The sequence below is a fragment of the Mesitornis unicolor genome, unplaced genomic scaffold (assembly GCF_000695765.1).
Source record: "Mesitornis unicolor isolate BGI_N332 unplaced genomic scaffold, ASM69576v1 scaffold244, whole genome shotgun sequence".
Lineage (NCBI taxonomy): Eukaryota > Metazoa > Chordata > Aves > Mesitornithiformes > Mesitornithidae > Mesitornis > Mesitornis unicolor.
The window spans coordinates 39573-60742 of record NW_010181836.1 but is presented as its reverse complement, the minus strand read 5'-3'; the positions used below and the strand labels follow the sequence as shown (position 1 = coordinate 60742).

Genomic DNA, 21170 nt, shown 5'->3' with positions numbered 1-21170 from the left:
TTGATCAAAGGTCACACTCACCTTCTTCCTTCAGAGAGTGCATGTTTATCTCTAATTGTGGTGTCTTGAAATACTTTTCTTATGTTTTCAATTATGTTTTCATCCACATATTCATAGTTGTGCTCTTCTTCCTCTTCCTTTTCTGTCTCACAGTTTCCAAGTCCCTTATTTGTTTGATCTGAGTAATTAGCAAAAGATAGCTGTAAGGAAATGGAGGACTCTGACCTTGCCCACCAAAATGTACATTTCATACAGACAACCACAAAAGCAAAAAACAAAGGAAGCAATGTTCTTTTCATTTTTCTGATTTTCACAGAGGTCTTAAATGACTTGCTCAATTTCCTGAACAATACCTGTGTCAGATCAAGAATGAAACCCAGCTGAGCATTTTATGAAAGAGTATTCACTCTTAAGAATTCTTCTTCCAGTTTTTTGCATAATACTTGTACCTTTAAGTCTGTGGTCAAAACAGAAAATCTGTTGTTCATTCCCTCCTAGCTGTCCACAGATAACTCTAAGGTTTAATAAAATGCTTAAAAATTATGATTGCTGACAGTGTAAAAACAGGCAGTTAAAACTGTCTGACTATATCAAGAGAAGAGCAGTCCACCTACCATGTGCAGCACTTACCATCCTTATTGCAGAATTGCTTTCATGCTTCTTGAGCCTCTGCAGCTGGGAAACTGTGTTGTTACTTCGGGATTTCCTAGACCTACAACCCCCAGTTTCTTCTTATTCAGAAGGTGATATAACAGAGATGCAGACTTAAAAGTGGTTTGAGGTTAAACTGAAAAGTTTTGAATCACATTTCTTTATGTCCACCTAGACCAATGTTGGCAATACTGAGAACAAACCTTCCAAAAAGCAGTTGCCTTTTCCCACAAGAACAAAGATGCTCATGAGAGGCCTCTTTGCAGCTGTAGAGCCGAGGTGGGCTCTGCTCTGCATCTTGGCACAGCAGCTCACACTGCAAGCTACAACCTCCAGGGTCTCCTCCCCTGACTACGTGGTCCTACTGCTTCCTTGGAGCTAGAGGTAGCTCCACAAAACACGGGGGACCACTGATCACATGGAACAGGACCTGCAAGAATCAGTCACTGAGTGCCTCATGTTGCCCCTCCAGAGCCACTACACTCCTCAGCCCAGGCTTGTGGTGGGGAAGAGTCAGGTGGCAATCAGACCAGGCAGCAGTACAAAAGCTCCCCTGTCAGCAGCGGCTCACTCTTGGGATTTATCAGGAAGCTTCACATTCAATGGAGCTGGAAGGATACTGTGTTTCTAAAGCAAAAAGTTTTACCTGAAATGGCAAAACAGTGTGAAACACTGCTTTTGGTATAGCTGTTCCTGTTTGGTTAATTTGCTACCACATAACCTGAAACAACCTGCAAACATGCACAAGGCCTCACAGCCCATTTGACCTCCCAGGAAGGCCGTGCTTGTCAAACAGGTCCTTTCTTATGAAACTGAGCTTCTCAAACAAGAATCCTCCCAAGCTCACTTTTGTGACCACTGTGTGCCCCTTCACCAAGAAGATAGCTGTATATTCTCTTGGCAGTCTCCAAACCCCAATTGTGTTCCTCCCAAGGCTCCCCATGACTGAGGTGTCTCTCCTTAAAAGACTGGGTAGGACTCATTTGTTGCTGAAGTTGTGATCCTCTCCTTTACAGATTTTTTTTAAGGCCAGAAATAACCATTAAGTTAATCAAGCAGCTGTCTTGCCACACCAGCACAAAGTTTATCATAGCTCAAACAAGTCCCCTGGCTACTTTTTAGGATTGAGAAAATTAGCGGAGTATTTCCAGATGTAAGTATCAAAAGGAGAAACAAAAAAAATCAAATAAACCCCCAAATCTATGATGAGAAATTTAATGAAGGTCTCACACACACATGTGGCCACTATCTTGTTAATAACCATTTCCAGGTTTGTAGTTCATTTGCAAGTTGGCTGTGTTTGATATCAGTAAAAGTAAACTAATGAATAAAACAGGCACTGAAAGAATAAGCTAATCCCTGTGATTCAGCAAGGGAAATATTGTTTGTGTGCTTAGACTTGCTAATACGGATATAAAGTGGAGATTGCTCATGGATGGCATAGCTAGACTTTTTCTCTTCCAGACACACACAAACAAAATGATATGTTTCTAAGCAAGACAGCTCAAGGAGAAAGGAAATTAATGTCATCGGGCCAGACTAAATCACAGCTGTCCCCAGTCCCAAACCTGTGTAGGATGCCTTCTGAAATGTATATATTTACACTTCAATAAAGCATTAAGCAATGAATGGGACAAGCTGAACGATTCCAAGGGGATTCTGAACAGTGAAATCAATGCAATTTGCTTCCCTGTCTGAAAAAAAACTACTATTAGCCTCAACATTGAATTACCGAATAAGATATGCCATCTCAGCCTGCTAAGAAAACAAGGCTTATGTTATCATGCTGTCTATCCATCCATCTGTCAATCTCTTCAGCACTTTTTTTTTTTGTCAATTTCAGTCAGATTTGAAAAGGGGGCAGAAGTCTACACGTGGTAACAAAAGCAAGACTTGAATTAGTTCCTCTACTGAAAGAAAAGCATGCAGAACACTGCTGTTATACACTCCATTTGGCAGCGGACAGCAGGATAAATAAGCCTGTGCATATTGGTCAGCCACTCAACACATACATAGCTCCAGACCTGCTCTTTCTCATCTGATAGGAGTGCCATAAGGAGAGTTTTGGTTATGGAAAGAGGAGAGGAGCAGTAGGGCACAACAGACCTGAATACTCATTAAAGCAAATTTCATTAATTTTTGTCTTCCTGGAACAATTTGTATAACTATATTTGCCTTTATAGTGGAAGGATAGTACTCTGCAGACTGAAAATTTCCATCTATCTCATTTGTATCCTCACGAGTGTAGGATTTGGGTTGTTTTTTTTTCCTCAGCATATAGTTATGGGTTTTTTTCGCTAATGTCAAGGTCACAAACAGTTGTCATAACTCTTCATTCTACCATCCTTCAAAAGGCAGGCCACAGAATTAACCCAACCCACCAGGACCATTACTTGAATGCAACTAGTGCTATAAACCCCAACTCATGTACATGCAAGGGTGCACACCTTCATGCCCCTGGCTGTGACCATAACACAGTTTTATAGCTGTGGTAAATATCTCATTTCAGGATTTATGCTGCATAAATTAATGTTCAGCCACATCAATAACATTTAGTGTTTATATTTATGCCCAACTTGAAAACAATAGTTGTGAATTATTATGTGCAATAATATTGTGAACTAAACATCGTAGAAGCACATCTATATTTCTAAACATATTTCACTTAAGTGAAACCACACAGAACTGTAGGCATATACACAACCCAAAGTGTTTTTATGAACAGTAGCATTTTATTTGCTATGAGCCTGGTTCTGATGCTTCTCAGCACTAATGAGTGCTAATACCTTAAAGAGTGCTACTTATAGCTATTGAGTGATAGCAGAATCAGAGCCCATAAAACTGATGGACTCTTCCTTGAATCATCAACCATTCCTCTACATGATGAAGTAGCATATATTTTAAAACTATTAAATGCCACGATCAAAATATTTCATAATTATTGTACGGTTACAATTACTGTATGGTTAATGATGATCTCCCTCTGGAATCTACTAAGCCATTGTTTGGAAAAATCACAGAATCATAGAGTGGTTTGGGTTGGAAGGGACCTTAAAGATAACCTAGTTCCAACCCCCATGCCATGGGCAGGGACACCTCCCAGTAGACCAAGCTGCTCAAAGGCCCATCCAACCTGATCTTGAACACTTCTAGGGATGGGGCATCCGCAACTTCTCTGGACAACCTGTTCCAGTGTCTCACCATCCTCTTAGTGAAGAATTTCTTCCTAATATCTAATCTAAATCTACCCTCTTTCAGTTTAAAAATGCTAACACTTGTCCTACCACTACACTCCCTGATCAAGAGTTCCTCTCTGTGTTTCCTGTAGGGCCCCTTCAGCTACTGGAAGGCTGCTATAAGGTCTCCCCAGAGCCCTCTTCTCCAGGCCGAACAAGCCCAACTCTCTCAGCCTAGTGTCATGGGGAGGTGTCCCAGTACCCTGATCATCTTTGTGCATTTAAGTTTAATCTTGAATTTAATTTCTTTTAAAATCTTACATTTCCTTAAAGAGACATCTCTTGAACTCTTTCACTGTCCTTTTACTTTTTAATTTTCTTCGTTGTTGCTTCTTTTCTAGTCTGGTTTTATAGAATTCTTACAGTCACTAATTTCCACTGTTGCACTGCTGCCTCTTTTAGTAAGGTAAATCCTCAGTGTATCAACAGCTCTTGCAGATGAGAAACAATTGCCACAAGTTTTAAACAATTGCATAATTTAGTCCCCATCATATATTCCTGCAAAAGGGTAAGAAAAAGGATGCAGGGCAGTGTCACACACCCCACCCAGGCTCCCAGGTGCTGCTCTGCAGAGGAATGGTGGAGTAGAGCTGGACAACACTGTCATAGAGCAGGAGAGGTGACTCGTGTGAAGTCCCCTGTAGTTACCCTGCATGTAACACTGTGATATCTTCTCCTTGCAACCACTTCTACAAGCTTCTGCCTGAAACCTGTGTATTACTGCAAATAAAATCAGTCATATCTAACAAACGTGGGAAATAAGGATTCAGAGTCTATGTTCTCTTTCCCCTGCCATACAAGTTGGAGTTTAGTTAAGAAGAAAGCTGGTTGAAAATGTTCAAGTATAGTTCACTAAATTGTACTTATCACTCATCATCTTATAACATGATGTGATCTCCTTATGTTAAGTAATTTTCTAAACATACTTTAAACTTATCTTAGAAGATGTGTCAGCCAAGAAAAAGTTTTATGTTCACAGCCCAACAACCAGGAAAAATAGTCTTTTTTTTACATTATTATTAGTTACAGGACCATAGGAGCCAATGGATCTAATAACAGTTTTGCCCGAATCAAAGACTGAGCTGAAGTGTGAAATTTAGAAACAGTTATCATACATGCATACAGTAATGGATTCCTAATTCATATTGCTTCTCCCTGTGTGCCTAATTCAAAATGCTAGTATGAAATACCTGTGATGATAAAGGGACAGAAATTTCTTAAAGCATCTTTGCTGACAAATTTAATAGACATTATATGTGCATGCTAAACTGCAATCAAAAGGGCCATTCCTTTTTTCTTTATTTTTCCAACCTCTTAAATCAAGTCCCTAAATTCAGAATATATAAACATCTTCCCTAAAATCTCCTGACGTCAATAAACAAAATCAACATACACACTTCATTATTGCAGACTGTAACAATTTCAGAAACCTAAGCCATGAGCAAGAAGATTAGGTAATATTTTAGAAAATGCACTTAGAATAAATTTCAAGGTTAAAGAAAAACTGATACAGCAGATTTCTGATGCGAGTTATTATGCTACAGATATTGTTAGTATTTCTAATGAATTCAAACTCAGTCAAATAAAAGAAAATAAAATAATATTTTTAGTTGCCAATTCAGGTTTAATTGCAACAGAGGAAAAAGGTTCAATTTCTTCTCCTTTAGATTATAAATCCTATCTTTATTAACATGAACTCTTCAAGGAAAGACAATAGAGGCCTTAAAAATGCAGGAAAACATGTTGTTCTTCTTTTTGGAACTATCTGGCCTTTTGTAAGAAATAGTAATTTTCTCTGTAAATGGTGGGGTTTTTTTTGAGAGCACAGATTCAACATCCTTATTAGGAATTTGAAACAGGTTGATGCTTTAGAGGGTGACTTAACATTCACCAGTAGAAGTTTAAAGATTAGTCAGTGAATGGTGCATTTCTTCCCACTCAAAGCCCACAGGAGTGTGTCTGTGTTATTAGTCTTGACATATTTTCTAATCCATTATCTTGTGAATTAGCAGAGCAGAGTGTACTCTCTGGAACAGGCAAGCTTGCTGCACGCAACTGTGGACTCCTGGGGATCCCTTGGCTGGCCAGCAAGAACTGCTGTATCATCTAATCCAATCTTCTGTATAATTCTGCAGTTATCTTTGAATTAAGCTCAATAATTTTGGGCTATGCTAACACACATCTTTCAGAAAAACCTTTCGCTTTGGTTTGGGTATGTTGGCGTAAAATCCATCGCTGCTCTTTGGTCTAGGTTAAATCCGCCCAGCTCAAACTCACACTATACTCAGATTTAGACAAAGTTTGCACAGCGATATACTCCAAGACAATTAAACAAGAAGCAATTTCATAGCTTTGCAAAAGAAGAAAACCTTCAATAACAAGGGATATTCTTTATCTGATCTTCTGTGAGAAGTCTAAGCTAATACAGCATATAGGATGAACTTAAAATTTACTCATTGCAGCTTTTACGAGGAATGAGGCAGGAGACGTACGATCAATGAGCTTTGAAATCAGAAACACAGCTAAGAACTGGGACAGCTGGGAAGGAAGTGTTAGTGCTGTGAAGCTTTGCAGGACCAGGGGCAAGCAAGCCTTCAGTATCCCTAACACCACATTTTCTCTAACGCTCTTGACTATACGCCTAGGACTACTTGCAAAGCACAGGTGTCTAGCCATAAACTCAGGGAGATAGGTAGGAAAAAAATGAACCTGATTGATACCTAAAGTTTAAAAGAAATGCCCCTACTGGAAGCAGGAAGAAATAAGTCAGTAATTACCATTATGACTAATGAGTGAGTCACAACCAGTAGAAAAGAAAATTCTGCTTTCACAGAAGGGATACCACAACAAAGGTTGGGATTTTAATGCAATGAAGGTCAAAGGAAATAGAGCAAGAACAGTTAAGGTTTAAAAAAAATAATTTAAAAAGAGCTTTAAAAAAGCTTTCTTCTCAATTAGTCTTTGAAAAAAAGTAAAAATAAATAAATAAATCAAGTGCTCTTGGAGATTCTGAAAAAGGATATAAACAGGCTAGACAGCAGACTAATGCTACTGGTCCAGAATGAATAGAGAGAAGGCACATAGACTCCAACTGGGACAGAGGAGACAGTCAACAACATTGCCTTGTTTCACTGTTGTGCTGAAACATGTTCAGTAGATGGTCCAAATCAAGAACATTTGCAAAAAGTCCAAGTCTGTTTTCTAGTGTCCAGAACAGCAAACTGCATGAGCTAACAAGCAGCGTGAAGGAGAAGGGACAAACTTTACTAGTAGCATGGCTAACAGAGGCAGCCCTCTGCCTAGGGACAGATGAAGAGCCCTCTGAGAGCTTCTGGGTCAGGTTTTAATGGACAGAACAATATGGGGGGTGGTGTTGCAGGTGTCTGCTACAGACACTGTGATTCGTTAGTGGCATGGGTCACAGGACAGAGTGTACCCTCAGTAAGTCTGCAGATGATATAAAACTGGAAGGAGTGACTGAGATGGCTGTGCTGACGTTCAGAGGGATATGGACAGGCTGGAGGACTGGGCAGAGAGGAATCTCATGAAGTTCAGAGAAGGAAAACACAAGGTCCTGCACATGGGGAAGAATAAACCCATGCACCAGTAAAGGCTGGACCTGAAAGGCTGAAAAGCAGCTTTGCAGAGAAAAACATGGAGTTCCTGGCAGACAAGCTGACCATGAACCAGCAAAGTGTCCTTGTGACAAAGAAGTGCAACAACATCCTGAGCTGCATTAGGCAAGGCAATGCCAACAGAGATCCTTCCCCTTCTCCTCAGCACTGGTACACCTGAAGTGCTGGGTATAGATCTGAGTTCCCAAGTACAAGAGGAAAATGGACATACTGGAGTGAGTTCAGCAAAGGACCATGAAGATGATACAGGGACTGGAGCATCTGAAATAGAAGGGGAAGCTGAAAGGTCTGAGACTGATCAGCTTGATGAAGAGAAGGCTCAGGGAGGATCTTACCACTGGGTATAAATACCTGATGGGAAGATGTGAAGAAGATGGAGCTAGACTCTTCTCAGTGGTGCCCGGTGACAAAAGTAACACAAGAAGTAACAAATACTCTGACACTAGAAAGATAGTTCCAATGTAAAGAACAGAAAGACTAGGTCACCTCCCAGTCCTGTTATTGAGCTGAAGTCTTAGTAATGGTAGATCCAAATCTCTTCTCAGCCATGGGATCTCAGTTTAGAAACTACTGCATAGTTCCTGTAAAAGGCACAGGAAGTGACTGTAAGACTCCACTTCTCACTGCATGAACTAAGCTGCTCCATTCAGAAAATTCTTTGAAAATTCTTGACTATAAAACCATTGTTACTTTAACGTGTGTGGCTTTCCCTGTTTGTGAAAAGTCTGAACCCATCAAGCAAAACACCTACACCTACATCAGCACTGACTCTTATGCTTGTGAATAAGCCAGTCATCAGCACAAATTTTAAGCCTGACTTACTTCAGTAAGGATTCTTTGGTCATGTTTTCTTCAGATGCATCCCCTCCACTTTCAATGCCTGCCTCACCCCACATAGACCAACCCATGCAAGTAATGCAACTGATTTCTGTAGCATGAACAAAGGTTTTCATAGTCAGGCTTCAGTGATTTGCAGGTAGTTCCCTTGTCACAAAAGAGGATATCATTAACCTATCTTGGTAATAATTTTCTTCCGGTGTTTAAACAGCATATACTGTTCTCTATAGCTGCCAATGTGGAAACTTCACCATTAAAATCTAATCAAATCATTAAGCAGTGACGAAATGGAGCCTGTAAGGAGATTTTTCAAAGCCACAAAATATGAAATTGGAGATTATATTTCAAAGCAGCCATAAACCAAAATACCTTTCAGAAACTAGACCCTAAATAATCAACTTCCACAGCAGTAAGGATTAGTGAATATTCAACGTGCCACAGTAATTCTTCACTATAGAAGTTGTTTATATTGCATTTGAAATCTTCAATACACATAGTTTCAAAAAGGCAGTCCTTTCTAGGAGTCTCACACACTGAATGACAAGACAATAAAGAGAAGTTTTAGGGAAGTTCTTATACTGATATCAATTATCAGTTAACAAACACTGTAAGGATGAATATTTGTGCCTTAGTCTTCCAAATGTTCCACTGTTACAATTAATGCGATGTGTTCATATTTCAGAAATAACCCGTGACTGACAGACTAATGAAATCAATTGAATTTTTTATATTAACTGCAAAGTCTTTTGGATTTGTCCTCTTATTATTTAGCGCTTCATCTTCTGCATGTTCTGAAAAAGGAAAAACTTGAAAGATAAGTGGAAAAACCAACCGGCTATCAAAAATGCTTGGGAAATCCAAGCAAATGATGACTTTAAAAACAAATATTGATCAAGTAATTTGCTCAGTATTATTTTTTTCTTCTAAATACAAAGGTGTGAGTTGAAGACATCTTCATATCTTAAATCTAAATTGCTTGTTTCTCTTTAATACCTGTTGGAATCAGCATTTTTTAATAACAGATGATGTATAAGCATCATCCAAAAGCAAAAGGAAAGCACATCTTTTCCAAACGTCTGTTTCTAAAAACTACTGAATATTCATGCTGCAGTGTCAAACAGAGTTTAATACCATGCTGCTGTTGAGAACTTGGATGAATTTGCCTTATGGCTTTCATGGAGGAAGAACAGAAATGTTCACTTTTCATGTCTTTCCATTAAGCCACAGATTCCAAGTGAAATCACACAAGATAATCCTGTATGTAAATTGTTTGTCAGGGTAAGTATTAAGCTTTGTTATATTGATAACTCAAATCATAAAGCTTAACTGACCTTTAATCACTCTGGTTTCCACTAATGTAGCTTTTCCAGTCATGTCCTTCTTATTCTCACTATGCATCAAATCATTTTGACAACTAACTTCTAACTTCAAAACATTGGCAGCTTGATTTGAGCCCAATTTCTTCGTGGTGTCTACACAGGAATGCTGAAATGACATAGAAGAGCATATTGACTTCATATGTAAATTGTTACTCCAAACTGGATGCTTTCAGAGACGAGACACATAAGAGCAACATTCTTTGGGTTACCTCTGTGAATTTTAACCACAAATCTGTTTGTCAAAGTAAGTCATCAATTATGTTTACCATAATGCCTGTCTTTGATGCACGTGTATCACAAAATAACATTGCCAGAGGGCACTCTGGGTGAAGAATTACCTTTAAAACATATCTCCAGTCTCTCTTTTATTTGTTTGGGTATATGAACTCATGTAAACACAAGGAGAGAGATTCATGTATCCCTTTCTGTTGATATAGGTTTCTTTCTGATTAACTGTTTTTATTGTATCAATTGTTTCTTTAATTAGTTCTGTTATATATTACATCACAAATTCATATAATGTCTGACATTTCAATTACATTTATCCAGTAGCATTTATAGCATAGTGAGTATAGTTAGATGATAGGAACAGGCCATTATGGAACAATTAATTATATTGTTATTACATTGCAAAAAGTAAGTTACATGGCTTCAGTACTTGCACTCCTTGAATTTTATGCTCGATACATACATCTTCATAATTATGTTTTTTTATAAACTGTGAGGTATTTACATCATAAACACTTCCAGTCAAATACATATTTTTCACCTGTGTAAATAAGTCAATTAAAAGTATAAAAAAAAATCTTCAGTGAAGCTATAAAGTAGCTGTAGTGCAGTTATAGTCCAATTGCAATGACTATACAAGAATGTATATATATATTTTTTAAGATCAGTACAGTCCAATTGCAGTCACTATACCAGAATGTTCATATTAAAAAAACCGAATCAGTCAGCAGTGACACCACCACCCTATTCAGGGACAGAAGGTCATGTTGGTAAAACTGACAGTAGACACACCGTAACCTTTTCAAAATCATCCCACAATTTGAAAAGCACAGCACGAGCCCACATTTTATGACAATCTACTCCTTTTGAAAAAGGTATCAGCTAGCAACAAGAAAGTCACTGGTAATTGAAATAGAAAATGTGAGAGAGTCTATTAAGCAGAAGAGCCAAGGATTAAAACTGTAAAATGTATGGATAATTTTCTTCAGTGAGTGGGTCATGATGTGACACAAGTGGAAGACCTTCATATTTCAGTTAGAGGAACCTACAGTAGTTTTTCTCCATGTTCTGAAATAGACTCTGGAGGTTCGATTTGCAGGGGTTGGCTGAGTTATAGTGTTCAATACGAGTTTGTGCAGTACAGGCTGTACAACGCTGGCTAGTGCTCTCCTTGACTGCAAAAGGGCCTCTGAGGTCAAGCAAAGCTTTAAGCAGTGATGTAATTCACAAAAACTTCAGGGATTTGTTCAAAAAGAAATGTAGTTTAGAAATATTTTGCAAAGAGGACAGAAATGTCAGAAGAAGTTCTTCACAGCAGAGAATTAAAATAACCCAGTGGAAAAGGAACTGTTCAAACTAGGACGATGCTTGGCTGGTGTGCTGTGGACTAGCTTCACTGAGGTTACAGGGCCTTTGTCTCTCTTTCACCAGCACAGCATGGGCTTCATCTCCAGGTCTTTTCTCAATCATCTGCACCTAAACGTTCCTGTTGGTTGCCAGTCTGGCCCGATGTGTATGAACACACATTTTGCAGGTAGTTACTGAGAAATGTCCTCTTTTTGCTCAGGGAAAATACACACTTAAATAGCTATTTTTCAAAGCTGTCACTAAACTTGTCCTATCCTCAGTATCAGTCATACCTGTTTATCACAAATGAAAGGTTTCAGGAAGGGCAGGGAAATGTTATTATTCATAGGCAGTTTCTTCCTGTGTTCAAGTTATTGGGCATACTTAGCACAGAGAAAGCTTTCAGGTAACCAGGAAACTTTAACTGAAATAGTAGACATAGAAAAGAAAATTTTTTTAAAGTCATAAATTACCTTATTTTCTAGTCAGCTCCTTGTTTAACATATTAATCCTAGCAATCAATATAATGAATACGTTCAGATTATTTATTTTGCATTTTCTTAACTAACAGAAAACAAGCCTTTCTGTCAAAATAGAAACATCCCCTCATTAAGAAGAATGCAACTGAAATTCGTGCTAATCTTATCAGTCACTAGCAAAACCACACACTGTGATACAGTGGTTACCCGGGGCATTGTGAAAACAAATTTAAATATGTAGAATTCAAACATTTAAAAACAAACAGGATTAGACAAACTGGATTGTCACTTCATTATATGCTGAAATCTGATATCGCTTTAACATTCTTAATAGCACTATAGATAACAATTATATTAGAGATCAACAGAGATAAGATGCTTTTTTGAACCATACAGGAGTGAAACCTCACAGTTGCCTTTCAAATACTAGGCAGGCTTAACAGAACAGTTTCCATCTACGTGGAGTTATTGTTACACTAATTTAAAGAAGTCAAAACATGTTTTTCAGTACTGTTACTGCCAGAAGAAACACTAATTTGCTTAAAACCTCATGATCTGAATCACAGTCATTTGTTTTAACAACCTACTCATGAGGAAACTCCGAATCTCAGCATCTGGAAAATCCATCCAACAGCTACAGGTGAGTGAAATAAAAAAGCTACCCCAATGGCTAAGCATTGCCCATTACATCTCTAGGTTTTCTCATTGCCCAGAAATAACTTAAGAGACAAAGCAGAAAGCCATAAAGGGAAAGTAGTGTAAAACTGCAGAGTCCCTCTCAGAAAATAGTAGGTTTTATATCAAACAGGATACAGAAAGGTGTGAGAGCTGAGGTGAGAACTGTAGGGCTAGAAATGCATCACTTTGGTATGAACAGAAGTTTCAGTGTTCTGCAGTAGTTGTCGGTGAGTGCAGAGTTTATCTAAGATGCACGAATTGAAAACACTGCGTTTCCGAGTGAACAGCTTGAATTAATTTTCCCTGATTACCTGAAAAGCTTAAAGCATTGCATTGGTGTGCATGTGTGTGTGAGCTCACTTCGACAAGCAAGGCTTCCTTCTGCTTGCCCATGCCTGAAGCAGTGAAATCTGACAGCAGTTCTTATTCTTACAAATGGCACTGCACAGATAGTAATGCTCTGCCAATCTACAGCCCCAGTCACACAAAAACTCCTACAAAAATGCTGAATTTCCCTGTAATTTAAGCACATGCTAGCATCCCCGTCTTGCAGCTCCAGGATGCATTCTCCTCTGACTTAAAAAATCAGGCTATTAACAGTTGTCTCCCAGTGAATATTTCTTTCGTTGCTGTCTCTAACTGCTTTTTGAACTCATTTACATTTCTGATATCAACATCATGTGGCAATGAGTTCCAGAGTTTACTTCTGCACTGTGTAAAATTTCCTTTGTTTCTTGTTTTTTTTTTTTGAGGGGGTTCTTTTTTACTGTCCTGTCTCATAATTTCACGCTGCTGCTATAATCCCTCTCTATTCATTTTCTCCCTGCATTCAGGTTTTTGCACTTTCTCCTGAGTCACCTTTTCTTCAGGCTGAAGAGTTTCTAGTCTATTTAAACTTTCCTTTTACAGGGGCCAAAATGTAACATATGATGCACCAGGTCTTGAAAGTCCTGCTTCTTTGCAAAATACAACCCAAAACTACTGAAGGCAGTCTGTATGCCACACATACTTCAGACAGCAGTATTTGGTCACAGCTACTCAGCAAGCCAAGAGAATGCCAGAGGAATTCTTACAATTAAAAAAATACGCAAAAGCAAAATCAAAACTAAAGAAAACCAACATCAACAACAAAATAAACCCAAAACAAAACAACTTTGGAAGGGCCCAGCAAAACTGGTGTTATATGACAGAATAGCAGAAAGAGAAGCTCTTAAAGCAAGTGGGGAAAAAAGGCTGTTAAATCTGTTTACAAAAAAAAAAAAAGAAAAGAAAAAATAAAATAATACATGTGTTCATAATACACATTCTTGTTTTGAGTGTTTCTCTGTTCTTTTAAAAAGGAAAGAAACAGCATCTAGAAGATTCAGAGTAAAGAAGGAGAAACAACATTTGTTAAAAGTACAGAAAAATGCTGAAGTAAATATGAAACCAACAGCTGTCATAGTCTCTGAAAATGCTGTGAGAGATGTAGTGGCATAAACCAATCTGACAAAACTATGCTTTTCCAGACAGAAAGTCAAGCTGTTATATGATTACAAATGACTCTAGTGAAGAGGGTACTCATTTGTCAGAGCAATCAGTGCTGGACATGGCACTACACCTTTGGAGTACAGTTATTATGAGTCACCCAAGCTAGTAGATACAGATCATAAACCTTTTACTGCAATCTTTAAAGACAGCTTGGAGTGGCACTCTTTGCTGCCGTCAGAAACTCAAGACAAAGCTGTCTCTATATATCTTTGCTTTGGCATGTACTGCACGGGCATATTTATGTGTAAAATGCTTACTTGCCACATGCACCTTTCCACTAGAAAAAAAAGGTGTATATGTGGAATAAAAGTGTGATGATTTACTTGGCAGTCCAAACACATTTCACTGTTTACAGACAAAAAAAGGCAATTTATGCCCACAAGCTACAAATGAAGATTGTGTTAGAGAGTCACAGAGCACTGTATTCATGGGAAGTCCAAACCAGGCTGAATGAATCTTTAGCTTTTCATATTTTGGAGAATATTTTAAGGAAATTATGAGAGAGAGGTAGAGAGAGGCCTATCAATTTAAGTGAGACAGGATATTCCTAGTTGCTGATTTACAGTGAAGACTTCATGAGTTGCAGAGTAACCTACAAAATGACAATCTACCTATAGAATTCTGTTCCAACCTTCATTGTATCCACATGACTTTCTGCAGGGGCAGTTTAGAACTGCAATGAATCAGAAAAGAATCACAGGTTTTGATTTCCACATTGTATCAACACAGAGCTAGGGTAAGTGATATAACAAACAGAGACTTAGACCATCCGGAAACACAGATCTGAATTATTTTCTGGTTTGCAAGAGCATAAGCTAGAGTTACTACATTCTGGAGTAACTATATCCATCAGATTTACACTAGTGTTGGTCAAAATAAAATTTCACCCGCTGTATGCGTAGAAACAGGAATAGGTAATTCCTCCTAAAAGATGGAAAACACAAATTCAAATAATGGAAATACACACATGGAAACTGCTGACACCTCTCAGGAAATTTGCATTATTATGGCAGACAGTTAGGACTGATTTATTCCACTTGAAAGGAAACAATTACCTTTAGGTTATTACTCATTTGTATCCCAAGGTAGCCTTCTTGCATGATCTATTGGCAAGCCAACTTCTTTTGCACATCAAGGTAATTTTTGCAAGGGCACAGTGTACCCACAGTTAAGGGTACTGACAAAGGTCTATGATTTTGTAGTAAAGAATTTTAACAGTCTTCCCCATCGCAGTGATTCCAATATATGATATCAAGCCTTCATTTTCCGCAGTCCATTGGAGTGTGGAAAAGGAAAAGAGCTAGTTAGAAGATGCTTCAGAAAGGCCATGGGCAATAAAGAGGATCCTCATTTAGCCTCGTTAACATACAGGACGGGAACACTTTGGAGAATTATTCTTTGCCTGCAGAAGTCATAAGGTACTATAAACTACAGATGAACTATTTTTGTCAAAGAAGGCGTCAAGGTTATGCCATTTCAAAGACAGGAACAAAATTACATTAGTTCATGAGTTCTTCTCTGACTAAGAGGGACTTGAAACATCTGATCAAATTAAGTTTTCTTGATCAGGGTTCAAGCTTTTAACAGGTTTCTCCCTCACAAGGTACTTTCTGTGCATGCCTACAATATCACAATTAATTTGACTTTCCTTGTCAGTAGTCCAGTTTTTCCCAAGGATTAAAAAGAGGGAGGCTATGTAATAAAGTAATGATCGACTGTAGACAGATGCCACTGTCAGCTCATTCTTAGGGTTCAAATTAGGTGTTTAAAAAGTGATATCTTCCTAACAGTAGGGACAGAACTTGTTAATCTTTGTTCCAGCTGTATCCTTTTCTACAAAAATAAAAGTGATTAATGTAACAAACCAAATGATCTCAGAGAAATTGGTGGCACGGGGGCTAGTCGGCAGTTTGCCCGTCACACCGTTCACCTGTGGGGTTCAACAAACACTCCGATACCAAAACAAAAAAAAACCAAAAGAAAAAAAAAAGGAAAGAAAAGAAAAAGGAACAGAAAAGGGAAAGAAAAGACGTTCGAGCAAGCGACTCTCTTTTAGGGGGCCTCGCTAGGGGTGGTGTCGGTATGGCACCACGGCCGAAAGGCGCTCTCGACACCGCTAGATGGCGCTGTATCCCCGCCGCGCCGCCCGGCCTTCCCGCCGCGACAGAAAGTGCAGGCGACAACTCCGACCAAAGACTTCTTCTCGCCCACCCCTGTCCCCTCTTGAAACCCTGAGCGCCACGAATCGTGCCTGGGACTAGGCGGAAAGAAAGTGTTCGTCATCAGATTCGATTATTTCTTGTGTGGTAAAATGTTATAACATGTCTGGTAATGAAACAGGCAGAGGTTTAATAATTTGGGGGGGAGTAGCAAACAACAGGAAAAAGGATCCAGCCAACAGGCTGACCTTTAAAGAAGGGCTGTTATATGTGCATGGTACATGCTTTTCAAGGAAAACTCGTGAGGGCTTTAAGGAGGTAATTAAGAACTGCCAGTCTTCGCTGACAGTTTCCACAGTTCAGGTAAGTTTTCTACAGCTGACTGAGACAAAATAAGTTGCATTATGTTATCAATAAAAAACATGCAAGAGCATACTGCTATTACATTCTACCAAAATTCGTTGCTTGCTCCAGAAATTCAGAGCCCCAAGCTTTTTGTTCTTAATCCAGTGACTTTCATGGGCTCATTCACTGCTCACAGTGCTCATTTAATCATTTACTGTTGAATGAGAACTTTTTCTTTTCCAAAATCTGTCCAGTAACAGTACAGAGTATTTCTCAAGAGGCTTTAAAATGAAACTTTGCTACCAAAGGGTCTTTTATGTCAATTGGTAACTAGAGCTGTCAGCCTCTTTTCCCAGACATTTTTCTCCTGCTCTGTGTGTGTACAAGCAAAAGAGAACAGAAAATTATGTTGGGCACCCTTGAGTGGCCTGGGATGAAACAATGCTGTATTAGCCAGCACAAAATCACCAGGCTTGCACCTTCAGCTGTTAGTGTTACAAATGAAAAATAGTATCTTAAAATCTTGTTTAGCAGTAGTTCAAATGATTCAAATAGTTCAAAATACAGAACTGCAGAATGCCCTCCAGGCTCCATCTTCTCTCTCTCATCTCCCTGCTAAATACCTAACAGGGCGACTACTTGATCCCCAGAGCCTCAAAGCAGAGAACAACTTTTTCACCTTTAATCTAATGTATATGATGTTAGCATTACATTTATTTCTGCAGATATGTCTTTATCTTAAGGCCTGTTTTTTTCTGAGCACTTAGTCTTAAACACCACTTTCTTTATTCAACACACTGTGCAGTGAAAGGTAAGTATCGTTCTCTGCATTTTACATGCTGCCGAACTGAAACGTGCTCTTTTCCACATAGAGTGGGTTTTTCAAAGAGTGGGTTGGAACCGGTGAGGTCCCTCCAGCTGTCACCTTTCTCTGCACCCTGCCCCTTCACCACCCTGCCTTCGCTGCCAGCGACACTGCCTGCCCACACTGACTAGCAATTGCAGCCATACTCATGAGCGCTCAGCTACAGAAATTAGGCCTGGTCTGTCTCAGATCAGGCAATGAAATGCAGTTAGTGGCCACCTGTGAAAATCCTGGTTTCCATGGCACTCATGGCATGAGAAGGCAACAGTGAAGAGAAGTTAGAAGAGGACCCCGTTGTTTGATGGAGGGCCTAATGCCTTAACCCTGGGTCAGGCGTTGCTCTTCTCCTGGGCTACTCACCCTCTAAGCACCTAAGCTCTTGGCAGGAAAAAAGTGTAGATCTGAAGATGTAAATTATTAAGATTTGCTTCTGTATTACAAATACGTCTCACCTTGGCAAATGAAAGTGCTTGTTTGTTCAAAGACTATGAAATGTTGCATTTTGTGAAATCACCACTTAAGTAGAAGATGTGAATTCTTCTCATTTATCTTAATGGGACATTAACTGGAAATTTAATTACAAGGGAGAGCTAATTATCTGCAGGTTTGCCAAACTGCAGATGGAATCTGCTCAACAGAATGAATTCTGAATGCTGAAGCTGATGAAAACGTAAGTGCAGTTTAGTGTGTGGAAAATTTGAACTGAAACCAAATTAAAAGAAGAACGAAATTTTCTGTAACTTCTGACACCAACCCTCAAACAAGGCACCCTTCACTGCACCATTCCCCAACCTGTCTCTCCCTTTATCCCCAGATCTTCTCTACCCTAAAAAAATGAAATAATAGCCACAGTGGTTCAGGTCAAAATGCTCAGTGCTTTTTCTTTGCCATTGCCCTAAGGAGACAACCAAGGAAAAGTAAAGACAGAGCAAGACGATCTGCTACCTCCAAAACCACTCTCGGGCTCTTTCTATTTTCTGCTCAGGGAATTTCCTGAGTTTGACGTGGTTCGTCTATTAGTAGTGCTCAAAGGGTCTCTTTTCCAGGTTTTTGTCCAGTGTTCCCTTGAAGTCCTGATCCACTTCCAGCCTTGTTCTGGCTCCCTTTGGTCTGAATATATCCTGCCCCATTTCCTCTAATTGTGGCCCTGCAGAGAGTGAGGAGGGGGAAGAGAGAGGGGGCAAGATTTTGAAATTAAATTGTTTTCAAGTTCTTACTGCTGTGCTGCCCTTCCTAGCATGAGTTTGCAAGTCCAGCTGCAAAGCTCACACTGTGCTTCCTCTTTACTGCATGACAGAATACGCTGTGCATGGCAGACAGCAGCCTCAGGAAAGCAGCAGGACACCGCGTTGGTAGGAATTAAATACTTCAGACTGGATTCAGACCTCAGAAACTGGGTGTAAATCTGGAGTCACTCCCTGCCATTCAGAAGCATTATTCTGGATTTACTCGGTCATGGCTGAATTCAGAATCAGGCTTCTTGTTCTTTTCAAAATCATCTGGTCTCCAGGCCACAGTGGGGAATGTAACAGCAGGAGTGAAAGGAAAAGTGGGTTATTTTATTAGTAAAATTAATTTCTATTCTAACAGGTATTTCTACAATGTTTGGATCCCTTCAAGAATTTTATCTTCTTTCACATGTATCCGCATATAAATGTACACAGAGGTATGAGTATATAAATATTTCAGCCTGCCCAGAAGAAACTAGTTTGTTTTGGCAGAAAGAAACTATTCTGCCTCAGTTTTCACTTCCCTCTTTGTTCTTTATTCTCTGACATAATTTCTAAGCTCTGACACTGAATTCACTCACAGCTGTGTTAAACTGCACACTGGCAGTTAGCAAACCTGACCAAGTCACAGGGGATTTTGGTTTGTTGTCATTATTGAAAAATGTCCTGGGGAGGAGCTGGATTCTTCCTTATCAGAAAGCATGTTCGCAACCTGGAACTCCTGGTAGATTTGGAAGTGCCTGTCTCCCAGAAAAGATTCACTTCTAATTGCAAGTACTTGTCAAAACTATTAAAAGGGGTGTTTTTTTGACATTTTAGATTTTGAATGTCCTCAATTCAATGTAGGGAACAAAAAGTAAGGGGAGGGAAGGAATGCAAGGGTATTTGCTCCCCAGTATCAAAATGAAACCATGTAATACAATGTGCCCATTTCTGCCTACCCCTCCCTCCCCTAACGACCCTGTCTCCTGGACACTGGAGTTGACTGAAGCTACAGGAGGCCTGAGAGCTCTCCCTGGGTTATTTCTATGGCAAGCAACAAGCCTTGGTAACCAGCCCACTTCAGAGCCAGGCTGTAGATTCAAACCTGGAGCTGCCTCAATACCAAGCTGTGAACATCAGAATTAAATGTCCTCCTGTGCTCATAACTGTTTTCTAGAGCTTTTGTTACATCCACTCCATTTCTATGTTCTCTCCAGAGAGCTGGGTTTGTAGGACAGACTTGACACTCCGGCGGTCTTTGGAGCTATGCCCCTGTGGCATTTATAAGGCTTTTTAAGTCCATTCAAAAAGAGACAGGAGAGAAGAGAGGATCCATACAAATCTCAACCTGTCATTTCTTGGTTTGCAGAAAAACAACTGGAAAGTAGGCAGCATGGAAAACCATGATGGTGGTACTTCACTCGTACACTAAGTAGAAGGTTCATATTCAGTCATTTTACATTGCATTGTGGAAATCAAGGCCTGTAATGCCATATTCATATTAATGAGTTAGTTCATAGCACACAGATACCACAGGCTCCTTCCAGCACCACAACACTGTGCTTTGCCTCCTATACATTCCTCCCAGTGGTTACATGGCAACTATGTGTTTTCTTCCCTTGCAGTGACTGTGATGCTATACTGGACTCTCATTTCTGTTGCTCCTAAAGGAACTATTGTGGAGACATTAGTTACTCATTTTCAATGTATTCTGTTTATTTAGGACACTATTAAAAAGATGACCATAAAAATGTACCCACCATCTGTCCTGCAGAACTATGGCTTCAGTTACAGCTGAAGTAAAATACATGTAAGCTAAAATTCTTCCAGTATTGCCTCTTAAAGTTATACTGACTTTCACACTGAAGCTGGAGCTAAATCAGATGAGAAAGGATTAAGCACAATCTAAATCTAAAATAGTTTCACAACTACAAAACACATATAACAATGAAAAAACTGTATGTGGGAGAGAAGAAAGAGGAAGTCAGTTAGGAAAGAAAAGTGGGGTTTTTTTTACACAATTCCTCAAAGTTATTTCAAATAGGAAAAAAAATCACATTATTTTTATGGAAGTGAACACTATTGTGTAAAACAAATGCACATACTATTCCATGTTAGGAATTTAACATTCCAGAAAAGGAGTGGAAAATGGACCTCCAGACTGTTCACCACATCCCTTTCCTCCTCTTCCCTCCATCCCTCACAAATGCTGCATATTTGTATTGCACAATCAGAAAACAGCACGCCTGACAAGGAAACAACCTGGAGTCTTGTCAGATACTCCATAGTCCCTCCTCCAGCTCCTGATGAGAAGTGAAGCCTGTGTTCACTGTGAAGGACTACCAAGATGGGATCTCAGAGTGAGCAAGATCTCTTCCTCAGCTCTGTGAGGACACACACCAGCAACTCAGGTGGACTGGCTAAAGTGGTGTGTTGTGTTGTCATTTTTCACCCTGTTACTCCAAGCCATTTTATTGTTGTTCTTGAAAAGGATCAGGCACCGATGGTTTAAGCTCCTAGAGGGCCTATCAGAACCAGGGTGTGGGAGCATCCATTCACAAATATTAGGCAATGCCACCTTGGAACTTCA

General features: G+C 39.4%; 1 protein-coding gene across 1 annotated transcript in view; it reads right to left on the bottom strand.

Annotated features, from left to right (window-relative positions):
* Window positions 1–17: 17 nt before the first annotated feature.
* The window catches only part of LOC104539879 (protein THEMIS-like), a gene marked incomplete at its 5' end in the record, with an annotated part of 53281 nt that continues 32128 nt past the window's right edge, over window positions 18–21170 (bottom strand). The window contains 2 exon segments of the mRNA XM_010183538.1: window positions 18–178; window positions 9691–9844. Coding sequence (XP_010181840.1) covers window positions 18–178; window positions 9691–9844 — 315 coding nt within the window.